This window comes from Nycticebus coucang, chromosome 14 (assembly GCF_027406575.1).
Source record: "Nycticebus coucang isolate mNycCou1 chromosome 14, mNycCou1.pri, whole genome shotgun sequence".
Lineage (NCBI taxonomy): Eukaryota > Metazoa > Chordata > Mammalia > Primates > Lorisidae > Nycticebus > Nycticebus coucang.
Window position 1 is genome coordinate 56899992 of NC_069793.1, and position 20436 is coordinate 56920427.

General features: G+C 39.9%; 1 protein-coding gene across 1 annotated transcript; it reads left to right on the forward strand.

The window, feature by feature from the left end:
- Nucleotides 1–6647: 6647 nt before the first annotated feature.
- Nucleotides 6648–7592, forward strand: LOC128565851 (olfactory receptor 10A6). The gene has a single exon (XM_053562583.1). The coding sequence runs from the start codon at nt 6648–6650 to the stop codon at nt 7590–7592; it is 945 nt and encodes a 314-aa protein (XP_053418558.1).
- Nucleotides 7593–20436: the final 12844 nt, after the last annotated feature.

Below are 20436 nucleotides of genomic sequence, written 5' to 3' on the forward strand. Positions count from 1 at the left end.
CAAGAATGGAAAAACAAAGACCACATATACCCACTATTAAAATGGAACTAATTGTTCAGTATTCATTGGCACATGGAAATAAAACTCAATAGAAACCAAGCAGATAAAGGGAGGGGGAGGGGATGGTCAAATTCATACTTAATGGGTACAATGCATGCTACCTGGGGGATAGGCACACTCACAACTTTGACTCAAACTGTACAAGAACAATTCATGCAACCAAAACATTTGTACCCCCGTAATATTGTGTATTGATGGGCATTTAGGTTGATCTCACATTTTTGTGACTGTGAACTGTGCTGCCATAAACCTTCCAGTGTACATGTTAAATGTTAAAATGACTTTTTTTCCTTTGGGTAAATCCCTAGTAGAGAGATTGCTGGTTCAAATAGCAGGTCTCCTTTTAGTTCTTTTGAGTATCTCCATACTATTTTCCAAAGATGCTGTACTAGTTTGCAGTCCCACCAGCAGTGTTCCTTTATCTTCATATCCATGCCAACATCTGTTGTTTTGAGACTTTCTGATAAATTTCATTCTCACTAGAGTTTAGCGATAATTCATTGTAGTTTTTATTTGCATTTTTCTGGTAATTAGAAATATTTGAGCATTTTTTTATATGTTTATTGATCATTAGTCTACATTCTTTTGAAAAGCTTCTGTTCGTGTCTTTTGCCTACTTTTTAGGGGGTTGTTTGATTTTTTTCTCTTTTTTTCCTTTGGATTAATATGAGGTTATATATGATTAGGTACCCATTCGGTGTGAACATTCTGTGCCCCTCCCCTACTTCTTGATGTTTTGTTTAAATTCCTTATAGATTCTGGTTATCAGCCCTTCATCAGAGGACTATTTTCTCCCATTCTGTAGGTTGTCTCTTCACTCTATTGATTGTTTCCTTGGCTGTTCAGAAGGTTTTCAGTTTAATCAAGTCCCATTTGTTAATTTTTGTTGTTGCTGTGATTGCCTTTGGGGTCTTCTTCATAAATTCTTTGCCTAGGCTGATATCTAGAAGACTTTTTCCAACATTTTCTTCTAGAATTCTTATAGTTTCATATCTTAGGTTTAAGTCTATTATCCATCATGAATCAATTTTTGTGAATGGTGAGAGGTGTAGATCCTGTTTTAGTCTTCTATATGTGGCTATCTGATTTTCCCATGGCAATTTATTGAATAGGAATTCTTTTTTTCCAGTGTTATCATCTTCTTTTGTCAAAGATCAGATTGCAATGTAAGGATAATTTTATGTTTGGATTCTCTGTTCTGATCCATATCCTTATGATTTAAACATATCTCTGGTGGGAAGTGCTGTTGAGAAAAATAAAGGACAATAGTGGTGGGGATGGGGTTCAAATGTAAATAGGTTGATCAAGGAAGAGGTCACTGAGAAAATGTTACTTGTACAAATAATTAATTAGGGGAAGAGCACCTCAGAGAGCAGTGGTCCAGGTGCAGAGAATAGCAAAGGAAATGGCTGTGGTGGGGGACAGATATGGTAGATTCCAGAAACAGCGAGGAGGATAGACCACCTGCATAGAAGAGAATAAGTGGATGCAATTAGGAATCATCTGAGAGCAGACGAGGAAGCAGGTCTTTACTTTCTTATGTGTGGTTTCTACACTCGTGAACAAATGGATACAATTAGGGATTATCTGAAAGCATATAGGGAAAGCAGGTCTTTACTCTCTGTTTGTGAGTGGCTTCTACACTGAATGAGAGTTTGAGAGGCCATTGGAGAGTTTGAGCAGAGAGCAGTGGCAGAAGAAGGGAGAAGTGTTGAGGTCATGGCGATTATCCAACTGAGAGATAAGAGTAGCTTGAACCAATGCGTTAGCTCTTCGAAAGGTAGAATGTTCAGATTGTTGATGCACTGTATTGTGAATATAGAGCCATGGAACTGGCTAATGGATTTGACAATGGTTTGAGAGGAAGAATGGTTTAAACCATGACTCCAGGGTTCCCAGTGCTTGCAATTAGAAGCTTGAAGTTGATCTTACCTCAGATTGGGGGAATACTGAGGATGGATCAGGTTTTAGGAGAAGATGAGAATTCAGTTTTAGACATATAACAAACAAAAAGGAATTTTATGTGCCTACAGTCCTAGATACTAGGGAGGCTGAGACAGAAGGAACACTTGAGCCTAGGGATTTGAGACTGTAGTGTACAATGATCATGTGTGTGAATAGCCACTGCACTCTAGCCTGGGCAACATACCAAGATACTGTCTTTAAAAAAGAAAAGGAAAATAATTGTATTTATTAGAAATCTGTATTTCATTTCTCTATTTTTTTCTTGATCTTTTCTTTTTGGGACAGGGTATTGCTCTGTCATCCAGGCTGTAGTGCAGTGGCATGATCATAGCTCACTGCAACCTTGAACTCCTGAGTTCAAGTATCTTCTCACTCCAGCCTCCCATGTAGCTAGGGCTACAGGTGTGCACCACCATGTATGGCTAATTAAAACAATTTTTGTTTTGTAGAGACAGGTTTTTCTACGTTACCCAGGCTTCCTTTTGTATTTTTGGTTGCTTTGAAATCTTATTGCAAGGAATGCTGTGTGTAAGACTGCCAAAATTTTAGAAGTTATCGAGATGTTCTTTTTGACAAAATACATAATTTTTGTAAATACTCCATAAATACTTTGGGATGAAAGTGTATGGTTATTAGTAAATAGTGTTCTTTCTGTCTCATATTTACTCTTATCACCACCTGTTAAGTCAAAATTTCATTATTTCAATCTTCCTATTGGGATTTCTTTGTTGTCTATTTGCTCTCTCAAACCTTCAGGAAAGATTGGGAGAAAAATTCCATATTTTGGACATAGCAATTATGTCTATTGGCTTTGAATTATAATGTGATGATAATATTACTAATTTTTTATCTTTTTTATCATATGTCTGAAATTTGTTTCATATATGCTTTATAGAAATTTAGTATGTATATAAAAATATACAAATCATGGCATTGTATCTTGATGATTTCTCACAAATTGGACATCACCTGTGATGGAATCACTGACTTCAACACGTAGAACATATCAGTACAACAGAAGCTCACATTAGGATGTTATGAGGTAAGAATCATAAAAAGTCCATATTTAGGCAGCTTTCCCCATCTTTGGGGCATGTGGCTGGTTCATTTATTAGCATGAAATCCTATCATGAATAATAGGGGAGGGGTCCTTGGACTGATTCAGTGAATGAGACCCTCTTTCCTCAAGATCACTGGCACATTTCCCACTGCACACTGCTTGGGGAGAATGTGTCCCTAAGTGTTCTTGGCAGCCTTATTGTCATTGGGAAAGAATATCTTCCATTAGAACAGAGCTTGCTCCATGAACACAGAGATGAGAAGAAGAAAAGACGAACCCTGGTGTGAGCACATCATCTGCAAGTGGATCCAGCCAAGTTGCAGATTCATTCACCTTCACATGCCCCTGGGACATACCTTCTGGTCTCCTTCATTGCTCAGGCCAGTTTAAGTTGAGCCCCAAGTCTTCCTATTTTCATATATACCCTTTGAGATTAATATCATTATTTTTATTTTACAGAGAAAGTCCTAGCACCGGAAAGTTCAGTGATGTGCTCAAAGTCATATAAGCTAGTCCAGATATTTTGCCTCCAAGGTAAAAACTCTGGGTATGAAATTAACAGTGTTGACATTTTTTTCTCTGTTGTTTCAGGGACTCTATATTTTTTCCTAAAAAGATAAAAATCCTGGGGTTGAGGAGCATCCAGGCTTTCTACAAAGAGACTTCAATATACTTAACTTATTTCCCACCATTACACAAACTGCATTCTGTCCCATCAAATCCTAGGTCATCTGTCTTTGCTCACACCCTCCACACACCTCTCTTCTCAACCTATTGACAACATTCGTACAGCCTTTGTCTTCACCTCTATGGGAGATGTCATGGTGGAATTCAGTCTCTTGTGTGATTGGGAGTTCATTCCCCATAGACATTGGGAGGAGTGAGGCTCCAAGTGTATGCTCTTGAGCTTTCTCACCTGAGGGGCCAAGTTCAAGCCTCTTTAGTTATGCAAAATTACAGGAAGATCTCTATGAAGTGATTCCATGTACTCCTGGGAGGGATTCTCCAAGGCATATGATTCTATGTCAAATAATGTTATTGAAGTAGTGCACTGAATCACTAAGTTGTGTTTATGAATAGGTGGCTTTTGACTACTTCTGATAAAGTAGCAGGAAAATTAAAGAACAGAGTCAAGAGGTAAGAAGTGCAGATTCTTGCGTGGTAAAGACAGAGGCTGACAATGTTGGTCATTTTCCTGTTTATATTTCTCCATGCAGATAGTTGGAAATGCTGTTGAAATGATGTATCAGTGCTCAGGAAATGCTAGGAATGGCTGAAAGATTTGAATCAGTAGGTTTTTGGTTGCAAATTGATGCAAGTCAATTTCTGTTCAGAGAAAAGTTCAGGTGATAATTAGAGGTATTTTGCATACACTAACATCACATGTTGAAAGTTTGCAACTGAAGGGAGGAAATTTGATCAGTAAGTTCGACATTTACCTCTTTCCATCAGTAGACTGAAGCCTAGGGAAGGGACTGATGTTCCTAAATATTACTTGTTATTGAGTTTTTCCAGATACAATTAGGGTCTTCCAAGTATAGAGGAAAGATGGAGCATCCATGGTCAATCGTTCTTTACCATTTAGGACACTTTTGTTCCATTGCATGCTCTTAACCAATCCTATAAATGTTTTTTATTTTTTATATGGTACTCTAAATTTTCTAATTTTCAAAATATACCCATTTTAATATATTTGGGACTGAATACACATTGTTCTTTTGTTCCCCATTAGGTCTGAAGTTGAAATAATTTGATCCTTTAGAGCCTATTTTACTAATAATTTAGGAGATTTTTGGCATCCAATATGTAATTATCGTGGTCTATATGGGCATTTGATTTTAATAAATGACTATGATTTATATAAAACTCAGGAAGAAATCAAGTTGTGTTTTACTGTCTGCTACTGTCCTACAGATCTGCCCTCAAGATAACATTATATGTCTTCAGCTTGCTGGGTCTGTCTGTCCTCCTGGCTTGCTAATTTCCTACAGTGAATTTCCTCTGGTTTTCAGTACATCCCACAAAGGCCAGTATGCCTCCATTCCAGTTCTGTCGTGTTACCAAGCACTTTTTGACTTGAGCCAGCCAGCCTTCCTTCTCCCACCTAATGGCTCTTCCACCCAGGACATCCTATAATCATAGTTGTTTATCTTCCCTGACCACTCTTTTCAGATGTAGTCTTTCCCTTCATTTAAATTATAAAGGATTTGTTATTAATTACCAATAATTTTGTGTACTTGCTTGTTTTAGACACTTTATTCCTTAAAAATACTATCTAGATTTTTTAAACTTTTTCATTAACTTATTCTAGAAATATTGGTTTAACATCCATTGTGAGCCAGGAAGTAAACACAATATTTGCCCTCTTGGACTTATGCTCTAGTAAGGTATAAGAGGCAGTTGTTGCAGAGTCCTTGAGTATGAGCAGGGTGGTACTACTTTATGTACCATATTGGTTAAAGGGCTAGTAACTATTTTGTGTAGTTTGCTCAGCTCTTGATTTAACTCCAATCTCAAATGTGTTCTTGCATGTACAGAGCCTAGGAAATGGCAGGTGATCAATCCATGTTTGCTGAATAATTAAAAATTAAATGAAGTTTTTGATGATGCAGATAGTGGGAAGAGAGAAGAAAGAGAAAGAGGGAGAGACAAACCATTTAAATTGTAGTTCCACAGTGATTAAAAAAAAATGGGCATTTTTTTTTTTAAGCTATCATGGTCTCAAGGATGGGCCTTAGAAATCTTGTCCTCAAAACTTCTACATCTGTGTAAATTCCAGTATAATTGGCCAGGTCCACTTTGGGAATCTATAAATAAGTCTGAAGTCAATTTGCCTAGTCTATAGATCACCGAAGATAGTTATATCTGATATACAACCCTCTGTGTTTCTACTGAGCATTTTCATCTTTAACCAAGTCATATGTAGGCATCTTGAATTCAATAAATATTTTCAATAAATTTACATAAAATTTGCTGCAACTTTGAATTATGAGGTTATTATCAAAATATTGGGTAGTTTATTCAATCTATCTAATTTTTAACACTTTATTTCTGTGGTCTTAAATTTTGTATTTAAATTAAATTGAATAAAATTAATGATATCTCAAGCCATGTTATGGGATTAGAATCTAAACTACAAAATATTTGTTTAATTTTAATATCTGTTAATATAAATTATAAATATATAATTATATATAATTTATAATATAATTATAAATATTTGTTAATATAAATATAATATTTGTAAATATTTGTTTTAATTTTCAAACTACGAGAGTGTATAAGTTGAAATTGAACTTCAATATCGTTATGCAGTTTTTAGACAAGATATCTGAGCAAAGAATTCTTCATTTCTCCTTTTATATTTGAAAGATTTATTAATTCATGTATCTGGCCATTATCCAAAACTGTCAAAGAAAATTTCTGACAGGATGAGCTCCACTTCTCATGTTCTGCCAGAATTTCTGGGATGCCTGCAGACTGGAACTCTCAGCTAATGGATTGTGACTTAATTCTTTATATTCCATGTCCATACAAACAACGTAGGGCTCCACTACTGAAAATGAAAAGGCAAAATCAAAGCTCTGTGGTTGAATTCATTATCCTGGGCTTTTCTACTTTTCCTGAACTCCAAGACCAGCTCTTTTGCATTTTCTTGATTATTTACCTGGTGACCTTCATGGGAAATGCCATCATTATAGTCATCATCTCCCTGGACCAGAGCCTCCATGTTCCTATGTATCTGTTCCTCCTGAACTTATCTGTTGTGGACTTGAGTTTCAGTGCAGTCATCATGCCTGAAATGCTGGTGGTTCTCTCCACTGAGAAAACTACAATTTCTTTTGTGTGCTGTTTTGCACAGATGTATTTCATTCTTCTTTTTGGTGGGACTGAATGTTTTCTCCTGGGGGCAATGGCTTATGACCGATTTGCTGCAATTTGCCATCCTCTGAACTACCCTGTGACTATGAACAATAGGGTTTTTATGAAATTAGTAACATTTTCCTGGGTCTTAGGTTTTATGTTAGGTGCCGTGCAGACCTCGTGGGTATCTAGTTTTCCCTTTTGTGGCCCCAATGAAATTAATCATATATCTTGTGAGACTCCAGCAGTGCTAGAGCTTGCCTGTGCAGACATCTTCTTGTTTGAAATCTATGCCTTTGCGGGCACCATTTTGATTATTTTGGTTCCTTTCTTGTTGATACTCTTGTCTTACATTAGAATTCTTTTTGCCATCCTGAAGATGCCGTCAACCACTGGGAGGCAAAAGGCCTTTTCCACCTGTGCCTCTCATCTCACATCTGTGACCCTCTTCTATGGTACAGCCAGTATGACTTATTTGCAACCCAAATCTGGCTACTCACCAGAAACCAAGAAACTGATGTCACTGTCTTACTCATTGCTTACACCTCTGCTGAATCCACTTATCTATAGCTTGCGCAATAGTGAGATGAAAAGGGCATTGATAAAACTATGGAGAAGAAAAGTGGTTTTACATACAATCTGACTGTTCAGAAATCATGTAAGATTTGGTCACTGTCCAATTGTACTCTATTTAAGTTTAATGAATTTTGAAAACAGTTTGTATCACTTCGTATGAGTACTATGCTTCTTTTGCTGAGTTCTCCAAGTCTGATCATAAATCAAGGATATCTTTATATGGCAATGTTTTGATTCTTTTTATAAATGCATAATATTTCTAAATATGGGATATAACACAATTTCTTCAACAATTTCTTTAGTAGTAGCTCTATTGGCAATAAATTTTTGCCATAATAGATAATATTAAAACAAATAATCTATTTTTCTACGTTCATGAATTCTGGTGTTTTAATTTTTTTGAGACAGAGTCTCATTATGTCATCCTTGGTAGAGTGCCATGGCATCACAGATCATAGCAACCTCAAACTCTTGGGCTTAAGCAATTCTCTTGCTTCAGCCTCCCAAGTAGCTGGGACTACCGGCGCCTGCCACAATGCCTGGCTATTTTTTTGTTGTAGTTGTCATTGTTGTTTCAGCAGGCCCAGGCTGGGTTTGAACCCTCCAGCCCTGCTGTACATGGCTGGCGCTCTAACCATTGGGCTAGGGGGGCTGAGTCTGGTGCTTTAATTTTTACAGAATTACTTTCACACAGTAAATTTGAAGGGTGAAAGCAAATGCGAGCTTGTAATTTTTCGTGGATATCACTGGTTGTGATATCACTTGCCTGTGCAGACATCTTCTTGTTTGAAATGGTTAACTGGTTAACTTTTTAAGTCTTTATTTTCATTTTAAGTACTTCTGATCCATGTAAAACCAACTCTGCATCACTGACTGGGTTGAACTCCAAAAGGCCTACAGGTAAAGAAGTGTAACAAATCAGGTCACATTAATTCTAAATGTGAAGTATATGGTGAAATTTGTATGGTTGTGATGTTGTTTGAGAAGATAGAAATTGTCTATCTCCTCTTCTAAATCTGGGCATAGTTTAAAAATTTATGTCATTCTGATGAATAGAAATCGCTACTATGCTTCACACATAACAGCCTAATCATGTCATTTCTTCATACTGTTTTTAGTTACAGTCACTGCAGCTGCTATTGCTATTGCTGCTAGATGACTAGTTTGTACCCATTCTCTCTTTTCTTCAGTAATAAACCCCAATTTCCTTAGAGATAGCAATAGATACTCTAAAACAAGCAGTTTCTCAGATTCTCTTATAAATGAGGGTGGCTTGTGACACAGTTTTGACTAGTGGTATGTGGGTGAACATCCTTGGGTGAGGCTTCTGTGAAAACTCTTTAAAAGAGTGATTTAATTAATAGGAACTTTTTGCTTTGTTCTTTCCCTTCCTTCTACCTGAAAGCAGCCTTGAGACTAGAGGTGGAACAGCTATGTTGCAACAGAAGTTGCAAATGTGAGGAGAAAAGCCAGGCTCTAAAGAGGCAGAGTGGAAACCTAGAGGGAGCGTGGGTCTGGGGTGCACTGTGCAGCTACCCTGATGTCCCTCTCCTCTTTCTTTACTGTTACTTTAGACAAATAAATCTTGTCTTTGTTTAATTCACTATTTGATGGCTTCCTATTGCAGCAAAACCCAATTCAGACTGATATTGTTACCAGAGTAACGAAGAGTGTGCATTTGAGAAAACTTACATGGAATAGATAATTTGGCATTTTTACCTACAACATAGTTAAGACTGAAGGTTAGAAAATTAAAAATAATTTTTTTGTTGTTTAGATCTGAATGAGAAATTGTGGGACTATAATTCTAGTGGTCGTGAATAAAGTTTTTTTTTTTTTTTTTTGTAGAGACAGAGTCTCACTTTATGGCCCTCGGTAGAGTGCCGTGGCATCACACAGCTCACAGCAACCTCCAACTCCTGGGCTTAAGCGATTCTCTTGCCTCAGCCTCCCAAGTAGCTGGGACTACAGGCGCCCGCCACAACGCCCAGCTATGTTTTTGGTTGCAGTTTGGCCGGGGCCGGGTTTGAACCCACCACCCTCGGTATATGGGGCCGGTGCCCTACTCACTGAGCCACAGGTGCCGCCCAAGTCGTGAATAAAGTTTGACAAGAAAAAGAATATTCTAGAGATTTGGTTTTATTCCAGAATTAAAATCTTCATTCCTGCCCAAGGTCAGTAATCCAGGGGCAGAACAATGTGCCTCTGTTCTTGTTTTCTAGTATCTCAAACCATAGGAGATGGCTCAACAGAATTGTCTGGAGGTAACAAGATATTTTCACCAGAGATAAGGTCAACTAAAACCACCAACTACAGATAAGAAAGAATAGTGCCAAGAGCCATGACATGTGACACTGGTCACATAGGCCTGAGCTTAACCTCTGACCCTACCCCACCAACAAGCCATGTATTTCTGCTTAAAGATAGGGCTACGGTTTTTTGAGAAGCCAGCCTGCTGTCTTCCTCATTTGCCAGCAAATAATAAACTTCTCTTTCCTTTTCCTCAAACCATTTATCTGCATTCTTCATTCTCACTGATTTAGCCTTGAGGACAAGTACCCAACTTTGGTAATAAAATTTGGCATTCCTGGGTGGACCTATCAGTGCCCTGGTGCCCCATGTGCCCCATGTCTACCAGTGCCCCATGACCACTACATGGCTGGAAGAGGCAGAGAGCAGCTCCAGGCCAAGCTGTGGGCACTTGCCAGTAGGAGCGCTGTCTTTTCTTGGTGAGAGAATGAGAAGCCACCCTACTAGCTCCTAGCACTGGTGTAGCTCTGGTGAATTCCTGTTTATCCTTCCCCAGATTAGATGCAACTTCTCACAACCTGAATCTGGTTGAGAAAAAACAAAGGGATTTGAGACCAGTCATGACACCTGGGCCTTGGCATTAAGAGTGAGACTATTTGTGCTGGGAATTCTCTGTAATGTCCACTTGTCATCCTGTATTTGTTGCTGTTGTTGGTGAGTTTTGTTTTAACATGGGAGACTCTGTTTGTATTTCATCTGAAAGTACCTTGGGGAGAATCTTGGCTGAATGGTCAACTTATAGCTATAAGCCTATGTGTAAAAAGAAGAATGGTGTTTTATTGTAATACTGCTTGGCCAATGTATGTGCTGCAGTGATTCTCAACCTTCCTAATGCCGCGACCCTTTAATGCAGTTGCTCATGTTGTGGTGACCCCAACTAAAAATTATTTTATATAATTATTAATAATAAAATTATTTGTCCATCACCAGTATATGTTCATCTGCAGTAAGTAATATATTCAGTAGATCCCTCTGTATCTTTATTTTTATTTTTTTTTTATTAAATCATAACTGTATACAATGATATGATTATGGGGCATCATACACTCACTTCATAAACCATTTGACACATTTTTATCACAGTGGTTAACATAGCCTTTCTGGCGTTATCTCAGTTACTGTGCCAAAACATTTACATTCTACATTTACCAAGTTTCGCAAATACCCCTGTAATATGCACCACAGGTGTGATCCCACCGATTCCCCTCCCTCTACCCACCCCCCCCTTTCCCACTTCCCCCTATTGTTAAGTTGTAGCTGGGTTATAGCTTTCATGTGAGAGTCCCAAATTAGTTTCATAGTAGGGCTGTGTACATTGGGTATTTTTTCTTCCATTCTTGGGATACTTTACTAAGAAGAATATGTTCCAGCTCCATCCATGTAAACATGAAAGAGGTAAAGTCTCCATCTTTCTTTAAGGCTGCATAGTATTCCATGGTATACATATACCACAATTTATTAATCCATTCGTGGATCGATGGGCACTTGGGCTTTTTCCATGACTTAGCTATTATGAATTGGGCTGCAATAAACATTCTGGTACAAATATCTTTGTTATGTTGTGATTTTTGGTCTTCTGGGTATATGCCCAGCAGAGGAAATACAGGATTGAATGGCAGATCTATTTTTAGATTTCTGAGTGTTCTCCATATATCTTTCCAAAAGGAATGTATTAATTTGCATTCCCACCAGCAGTGCAGAAGTGTTCCCTTTTCTCCGCATCCACGCCAACATCTCTGGTCTTGAGATTTTGTGATATAGGCTAGTCTCATTGGAGTTAGATGATATCTCAAAGTAGTTTTGATTTGCATTTCTCTGATGATTAAAGATGATGAGCATTTTTTCATATGTCTGAAGGCCGTGCACCTATCTTCTTCAGAGAAGTTTCTCTTCAAATCCCTTGCCCAGCCTGCGATGGCATCCCTTGTTTTTTTCTTGCTGATGCGTTTGAGTTCTCTGTGGATTCTGGTTATTAAACCTTTGTCAGAGATATACCCTGCAAATATCTTCTCCCATTCTGAGGGCTGTCTGCTTGCTCTGCTTACTGTGTTCTTAGCTGTGCAGAAGCTTTTTAGTTTGATCAAGTCCCAGTAGTGTATTTTTGAAGCTGCTTCAATTGCCCGGGGAGTTCTCCTCATGAAATACTCACCTAGACCAATTTCTTCAAGGGTTTTCCCTGCATTCTCCTCTAGTATTTTTATAGTTTCATGTCTTAAGTTTAAATCTTTAATCCAATGAGAGTCTATCTTCGTTAATGGTGAAAGGTGTGGGTCCAATTTCAGTCTTCTGCAGGTTGCCAGCCAGTTCACCCAGCACCATTTGTTAAATAGGGAATCTTTTCCCCACTGAATGTTTTTAATTGGCTTGTCAAAAATCAAATAGCGGTAAGTAGCTGGATTCATCTCTTGGTTCTCTATTCTGTTCCAGATATCTACTTCTCTGTTTTTGTGCCAATACCATGCTGTTTTGATCACTATCGATTTGTAGTAAAGTCTGAGGTCTGGTAGTGTGATTCCTCCTGTTTTGTTTTTATTTCTGAGTAATGTCTTGGCTATTCGAGGTTTTTTCTGATTCCATATAAAACGAAGTAATGTTTTTCCAAGATCTTTAAAATATGACAGTGGAGCTTTAATAGGGAGTGCGTTGAAATTATATATTGCTTTGGGTAGTATGGACATTTTGATAATGTTGATTCTTCCTAGCCATGAGCATGGTATGTTTTTCCATTTGTTAACATTTTCAGCTATTTCTTTTCTTAGAGTTTCATAGTTCTCTTTATAGAGATCTTTCACGTCTTTTGTTAGGTAAATTCCCAAATATTTCATCTTCTTTGGCACTACTGTGAATGGGATGGAGTCCTTAACTGCTTTTTCAATTTGACTGTTGTTGGTGTATATAAAGGCTACCGATTTATGAATGTTGATTTTGTAACCTGAGACGTTGCTGTATTCCTTGATCACATCTAGGAGTTTTGTAGTAGAGTCCCTACTGTTTTCCAGATACACAATCATATCATCTGCGAAGAGCGAGAGTTTGATCTCTTCTGACCCTATATGGATACCCTTGATCGCCTTTTCTTCCCTAATTGCGGTGGCTAAAACTTCCATTACAATGTTAAAAAGCAATGGAGACAATGGGCAGCCTTGTCTGGTTCCTGATCTGAGTGGAAATGATTCCAATTTAACTCCATTCAATATGATATTGGCTGTGGGTTTGCTGTAGATAGCCTCTATCAGTTTAAGAAAAGTCCCTTCTAGACCAATTTTCTTGAGTGTTCTGATCATGAAGGGATGCTGGATATTATCAAAAACTTTTTCTGCATCAATTGAGAGAATCATATGGTCTTTGTTTTTTAATTTGTTTATGTGCTGAATTACATTTATAGATTTACATATATTGAACCAGCCTTGAAACCCTGGGATAAAACCAACTTGGTCATGATGTATAATTTGTTTGATGTGTTGCTGGATTCTGTTTGTTAGGATCTTGTTGAATATTTTTGCATCTATATTCATTAGTGATATTGGTCTATAATTTTCTTTTCTTGTTGGGTCTTTTCCTGGTTTGGGGATCAGGGTGATGTTTGCTTCATAGAACGTGTTGGGTAGTCTTCCTTCTTTTTCTACATTTTGGAACAGGTTGAGTAATATAGGTACTAATTCCTCTTTAAAGGTTTGGTAGAATTCAGACGTGAAACCATCTGGTCCCGGGCTTTTCTTTTTAGGGAGGTTTTGTATAGTTGATGCTATTTCTGAACTTGATATGGGTCTGTTCAACATTTCCACTTGATTCTGGTTAAGTCTTGGAAGGTGGCGTGCTTCGAAGTATTGGTCTATTTCCTTCAGATTTTCATATTTCTGAGAATAAAGTTTCTTGTAATATTCATTAAGGATTTTTTGGATTTCTGATGAGTCTGTGGTTATTTCGTCTTTGTTGTTTCTGATTGATGATATTAGAGATTTTACTCTTTTTTTCCTGATTAGGTTGGCCAGAGGTTTATCTATTTTATTGACCTTTTCAAAAAACCAGCTTTTTGATTTATTGATCTGTTGTATTATTCTTTTGTTTTCAATTTCATTTAATTCTGCTCTAATTTTGGTATTTCTTTTCTTCTACTGGGTTTGGGGTTGGAATGTTCTTCCTTTTCCAGTTGCTTGAGATGTCCCATTAAGTTGTTAACTTCCTCTCTTTCCGTTCTCTTGAGGAAGGCTTGCAGTGCTATAAATTTCCCTCTTAGAACTGCCTTTGCAGTGTCCCAGAGGTTCTGATAGTTTGTGTCTTCATTGTTGTTTTGTTCCAAAAAATTGGTGATTTCTTTCTTAATCTCATCTCTGACCCAGCTATCATTCAGCATAAGGTTATTTAACTTCCATGTTTTTGTATGGGTATGCAGATTCCTGTTGTTACTCAATTCAGGTTTTATTCCATGATGGTCCGAGAAGATGCATGGAATAATTTCTATTCCTTTAAATTTACTGAGGTTAGACTTGTGACCTAAAACGTGGTCAATTTTGGAGTAAGTTCTGTGGGCTGATGAGAAGTATGTGTATTCAGTTTTGTTGGGATGAAATGTTCTGTAGATGTCTGCTAAATCTAAATATTGGATGGTTAGGTTTAAATCTAAGATTTCTTTGGTCAGCTTCTTTCTGGAGTATCGATCCAACACTGCCAAGGGAGTGTTGAAATCTCCAACGATTATGGAGCTGGAGGAAATCAAGTTACTCATGTCTGTTAGAGTTTCTCTTATAAGTTGAGGTGCATTCTGGTTGGGTGCATAGATTTTAATAATTGAGATCTCGTCATATTGAGTATTACCCTTAACAAATATGAAGTGACCATTCTTGTCCTTCCTTACTTTTGATGATTTAAAGCCTACTGTATCTGCAAATAAAATTGCAACACCTGCTTTTTTCTGATTACCATTTGCCTGAAATATGGATGACCATCCTTTCACCCTGAGTCCGTATTTGTCTTTTAAGTTGAGATGTGACTCTTGTATGCAACAAATATCTGGCTTGAGTTTTAGTATCCAGTCAGCTCACCTATGCCTCTTTAGAGGACAGTTTAAGCCATTCACATTGATGGAGAGTATTGATAAGTCTGGTGGAATTTTGGGTATCGAGTTTTTCAAAGGTCCAGTGGACATTTTTAATCCTTTCGCCAGTGTGGAAGTTGGAGTTTGATCTGAAGTTTCTGAGTGAGTTTACTTTTGTGGTATAGGATTGGGTTGGTCATTGTGGAGGATAGGTCTGAGAACATCCTGAAGAGCTGGTTTACTTATGGCAAATTTTTTCAACATATGAATGTCATTGAAGTATTTAATTTCTCCATCATAGATGAAACTCAGTTTAGCTGGATACAAGATCCTGGGTTGAAAGTTTTTTTGCTTTAGAGATTAAAAGTTGATGACCAGCCTCTTCCGGCTTGAAAAGTTTCAGCAGAGAGATCTGCAGTTATTCTAATATTCTTACCTTTGTACGTTATAGTTTTCTTTCGCCGGGCTGCTTTGAGAATCTTCTCTTTCATGTTAACTTTAGTGAAGCTAATTATGATATGTCTGGGGGATGACTTATTGGGGTTGAATCGTGCTTGGGTTCTGAAACTGTCTGCTATCTGAATTTCAGATTCTCTAGGCATGTCTGGAAAATTTTCTTTCATAATTTCATGTAGAAGGGCCTCTGTGCCCTTGGCAGCCACTTCATCGTTCTCCGAAATTCCTATAACCCTTATGTTGTTTTTTTTTCGAATTATCTGGGAGTTCTCTGAGTGAGTGATCCGTTTTTGCTCTCCATTTCTCTTCCTCTTTGAGAGATTGGGAGCGTTCGAAGACTTTATCTTCAATGTCAGAAATCCTTTCTTCTGCTTGCTCCATTCTGTTACTGAGGGATTCTACTGTATTTTTCATATCTTTGAGGGCTGTAAGTTCTTGTTTCAGTGTGTCTAAGTCTTTGGTGATTTTGTCTTTAAATTCATTAAATTCTTGAGACAATTTTTGAATTTCTCCTCGAATTCCTAATTCCATTTTATTAATCTTGTCTGCAAACCAAATTCTGAATTCGACTTCTGACATCTCAGCCAGTTGTTTATGAATGGGATCTTCAATCACATCTGCCGTATCTTTTCTTGGGGGGGTTGATCTATTCTGGTTATTCATGTTACCAGAGTTTTTCCACTGATTCCGCCCCATGGTTTACTCCCTTTGGTTTTCCCCTGGGGTTTTATCGAGGTCCTGTACAGTGTTGTGGCCTGAGAAACTGGGGCCCTGTCTGGTGTGGTGGAGCAAAGTGGTTCTGTCTTGTTTTCAGCTGGTTTCTGTTCGATCCTATTGCAACTTCTACTCTGGCTTGAAGTCTCAGCTGTGTGGAAAAATCAGCAATTAAGTCAACCCGCCTGCCCACCTCTGGCCCCAGTTGGAAAAGGAGAATCAAACCTTCGTACAATCGCACACCCAGGGCACCGCCTGAAAAGTCCTCAGTCTATTAGCCCAGTTCAAAAGGTCCGAATCAACTGTCTCAATCGGCACTTGTCTCGGGTGGAAGGGTTCAAGAGGTCTCTGGGAACTGGATCACAGGGGCCTGGTGACTACTCTGACACAGCTCACCCCAGTGCAGCGTGGAGTCAGGAGGAGCCACCCAGCAAACAGAGCAGTCTGGGAAGGTTGACATCTCCTTCCCCACTTTGCCCCTCCGTCGGACCCAGTCACTGGTATCTCTGCAGATGGCTAACCTAGTTGCCTGCAGTGAACAGACACTCCAGGGGTTTGCACCTGCCTGAATCGCAAGGAAGTCTGCCAGGCCCCCGCAGACTGCCACTATCTAGCAGGAGTAGATGGGGCCTGACATCTTTGAGTGTTTGATGCAGGTGATTGGAAGGAGGTGTTCACTCAGGCTTAGCCCCGTCCCTGATGGATGCTGCTAACAGAACAGAACAGAACAGACAACTTTGTGAGGTTCTGTCTCTGTTCCTGTCATCTCCTACAGAAGACGGGCTGTTTTGAGTTCAAACGTCTTTGTTGCTGGAGAATTGCGTCTGAACACCTCTCTGGGTCGGCCCGCCCTGGAAGCTTCCCGGGTTTGTGAGCCGTGTCACCGGTGGCCTCCTCTGGTTGCCCAGGGAGACAGGGGGTGTGGCCTCAGAATATCCAGAAGTGAGCGTTCTGCCATTAAAGAAAAAACGGCTGTTGATCTACCTCCAGGGAACTGCTGCTCTGGTGTGGCCACTCAGGCGACCCTTTTCTCCTCTGTCCCGCGCCCCAGAGTCAGCACTGAGCGGCCGTAGTTTGTGCTGGGTCCACACCCCTTAAGAGATCCCCCAAGAATCAGAACTCTTGGGGGATGGGCCCCCAGTCCCCGATTGGGAGTGGGGGAGGGAAGCTAGGGTTTCATTCAGTTTTACGCAATACTACGGTCCGGGGAGGGCTCCTGCCCTGCACCGCAGGGAAGTGCCGCCAAGGCTTGATTTCCCCTCAGCAGAGTGCCCTCTCCTCACTCACGTATCCCAGAGTCAGCGCTGACCTGACGCAGCTCAGGCACTGTGCACTCCCCTCGAGAATTCACCCAAGGAGCCGAACTCCTAGGGGATAGGCCCTCAGACCCCTAGTGAGAGTAGGGGTTCTCAGCTCTCAGTGGGGAGGCCAGAGTCTTATTCAGTCTTGGGCCCCGTATGCCCGGGGAGGGTTGCTGCACTGCACCGCAGGGAAGTGCCGCGAGGCGTGACTCCCCCTCAGCCCGGTGCCCTCTCCTCACTTGCGCACCTCAGAGTCAATGCTGACCAGTCGCAACTCGGGGACTGTCCACTCCCCTTGAGATATCACCCAAGTATCCGAAGTCCTGGGGGACAGGCCTCCAGACCTCAGTGGGCGGGAGACGAGCGCCGGGGATTCAGGGTTGCCAGCAAAGGATTCCCAAAGTTTTATTCAGCCCTATGTCCAGCAGGAGAATGCCACAGCACCCCAGTAGGGGAGGTAGGTCCAGTTTTTAGAAGGTCTCTCCCGTGGAGTGTAGTGGGAGGGCCTTTAATTTCTGCCCGCTTGTTCAATTGTGGGGCTCTTGAGCCGGTCTCATGGGGGAGGGGGACTCCTGTCCGCTTGGTGGTGGATTTTGTACCTTTTGTTTGCGTCCTTGTGATCACAACTTGCCTCAGCGGTGTTGATGTGCGTTCTTCAGCCTTCTCTCTTGGTGAGGCTCAAGTCCACCAGGATACTTACTAAATTCCTGTCCCTTAACTCTCCTTCTGGACGGGAGCCTTTGTCGAAAGCTGGCTTCAGTCCGCCATCTTGTCTCTCCTCCCTCTGTATCTTTAGAATGCATCTATCAGGCATATCAGAAACATACAGATGTGTGTAAAATTTATTTTACATAATTATTAATAATTTATAAAATTATTTTATAAATTATTTTATAATTTTATGGTTGGAGGTCACCACAACACGAGCAACTACATTAAAGGGTCGCAGCATTAGGAAGGTTGAGAACCACTGTGCTAGAGTGTGAGTAGAAGTGGGTGTTAAATGGAACCTTATATTATTGTACTGTTTTACAACTGGAATTATTTTGTCAAGGGTCAAAATTTTATGCTATTGGGTACCAAAGAGTCTGGAAGTCCTGAGACAAAGTTACTAGTACACAGGAAAGCCCCACCACCAGTGTGTGAGGATAGTCAGACACCAGTTGCGATGAAATTGAGGAGGAACTAACCAGGTTGTATTTCATGAGCCCTTTCAATCCAAACCTCACAGAACCTGTTCCCCTAATGCCAGCTCCCTGTCACTGCCATTGCTTGTGGAGGGGCCTATAGTTGGGGAAGGTGCAATAGGAACTGATTGTCCAGTCCCATTCCCATCAGGATATGACAAGACCTGGCAGGGAACCCAACTTGGCCGGAAGGTACCCATATCTGGGACAGGAAAATTTTCATTATGGCAATATCTGATAGGGGGCTTGAATGTGCTAGGACAGCTGGCAGGGTATTTTTGGATTTCCACCCCATTTTCCGCCTTTAACTTATTGAATTAGAAAACCACAAACCCAGCTTGTAGAGAGGACCGTCAGATGATGACAGAATTGTTCACAACCATCTCTGTGAGACACTGCCCCACTTGGGTGCACATACAGGCCCTGCTGAGTATATTACTTATTGCAGATGAGCTGGTGACGGACAAGGCCAAAGAGGAGAAACAGCATCTCCACTGTGAAGATCCTAATCAGACCTCTGACCCCAATGCTGCCATTCTGATGACAGAACCAAACTGGGATACTAATGCAGGTGCAGACAGTGTGGGAATAAATTGTTACGAAAAGTATATTCTGGAATGCCTCCAGAGGGGGTGCTTAGGCAGAAAAGTTTAAACAAGGTCCAAGAATTACAAGAAAAAACTGATGAAGATCCCTCTGAATTTTTAGAATGCATCTATCAGGCATAACAGAAACACATAGATGTGGATCTAGAGACCCCTGAAAATGTACACACAGTTAATTTGACTTTGTAGGGAAGAGTCTCCAAATATAAGGAGGAAACTACTGCATTGTATAAGGAAAAAATAGCAGGAACCCCCTACAGCTTGTTGATATTGCCTTTAAAATATATAATGTCCCAGAGAAGAACAGAAACTGATATCTATGTGTGTTCTGGTAGCTGCTCCAAACCAGTGTCCTCTGAGACAGTCAAAAGGAAAGGGTGAAAAAAGCTTCCTTAGGTTGAAGAACAATCAGTGTGCTTTTTGTAAAGAGGAAGGACTCTAGAAAAAACACTGCCCAAAATTGCAAAGGGCTCCAGGTGACAAGAAACTCCCAGGAGAGCAGATGGTTTCTCAAGTCCAGGACTCGGATGGCAAAAGATGGGCCCTGAAGCTTCATGCCTCCAAATATCCCTATGGGAACCCCAGGTACAATTGACAGGGGGAACTTGATTAGTGGATTTTTTAATTGACACAGGAGGTAACTTTTTTGTTATATACTCTAACTTCCCTTAGCAAAGACATGATGGAAGTGGTCAGAGTAACTGGTCAGATCCCAACAACACAGGCTCCAACCTCTTGAGTGCCAAGTGGAACAACAAAAGTTGAGACATAGTGTCTTATCATATATGCCAGACTGTCTAATACCTTTCCTAGGATGTGATTTGTTATGCAAGATGAATGCCCAAAGAACCTTTTCTCCAGAGAAGCAACAACTCTACCTGCAGTTCCCACCCAAAAATGCTCTCCAGTTTCCAAGTCTACTCACTGACAAGGAAGAAGAAACAAACTCCATTCCTTTAAAGGTCTACAGAAAAGCTTGTAGGGCCAATAGGTAACTTGGGATTTGCCATAATAGCCACCCCAATTACCATTCTGTTAAAATAAGGGGCCTCACACCCTCTTAAGAAACAATACTCTCTTAAAAAGGAAGTGTTGGAAGGCATTCAACCTATATTGAATAGATATCTAGAGCATGGACTAATCTGTCCCTGTCAGTCCCCTTATAATATGCCAATTTTACCTGTCAAGAAGCCTCATACCAGCAAGTACAGATTTGTATAGGATCTATGTGCCATTAATGATATTGTACAAGACATACACTTTTTAGTGACAAACCTATGTCTTTTGACAGCAGTACTGGGTG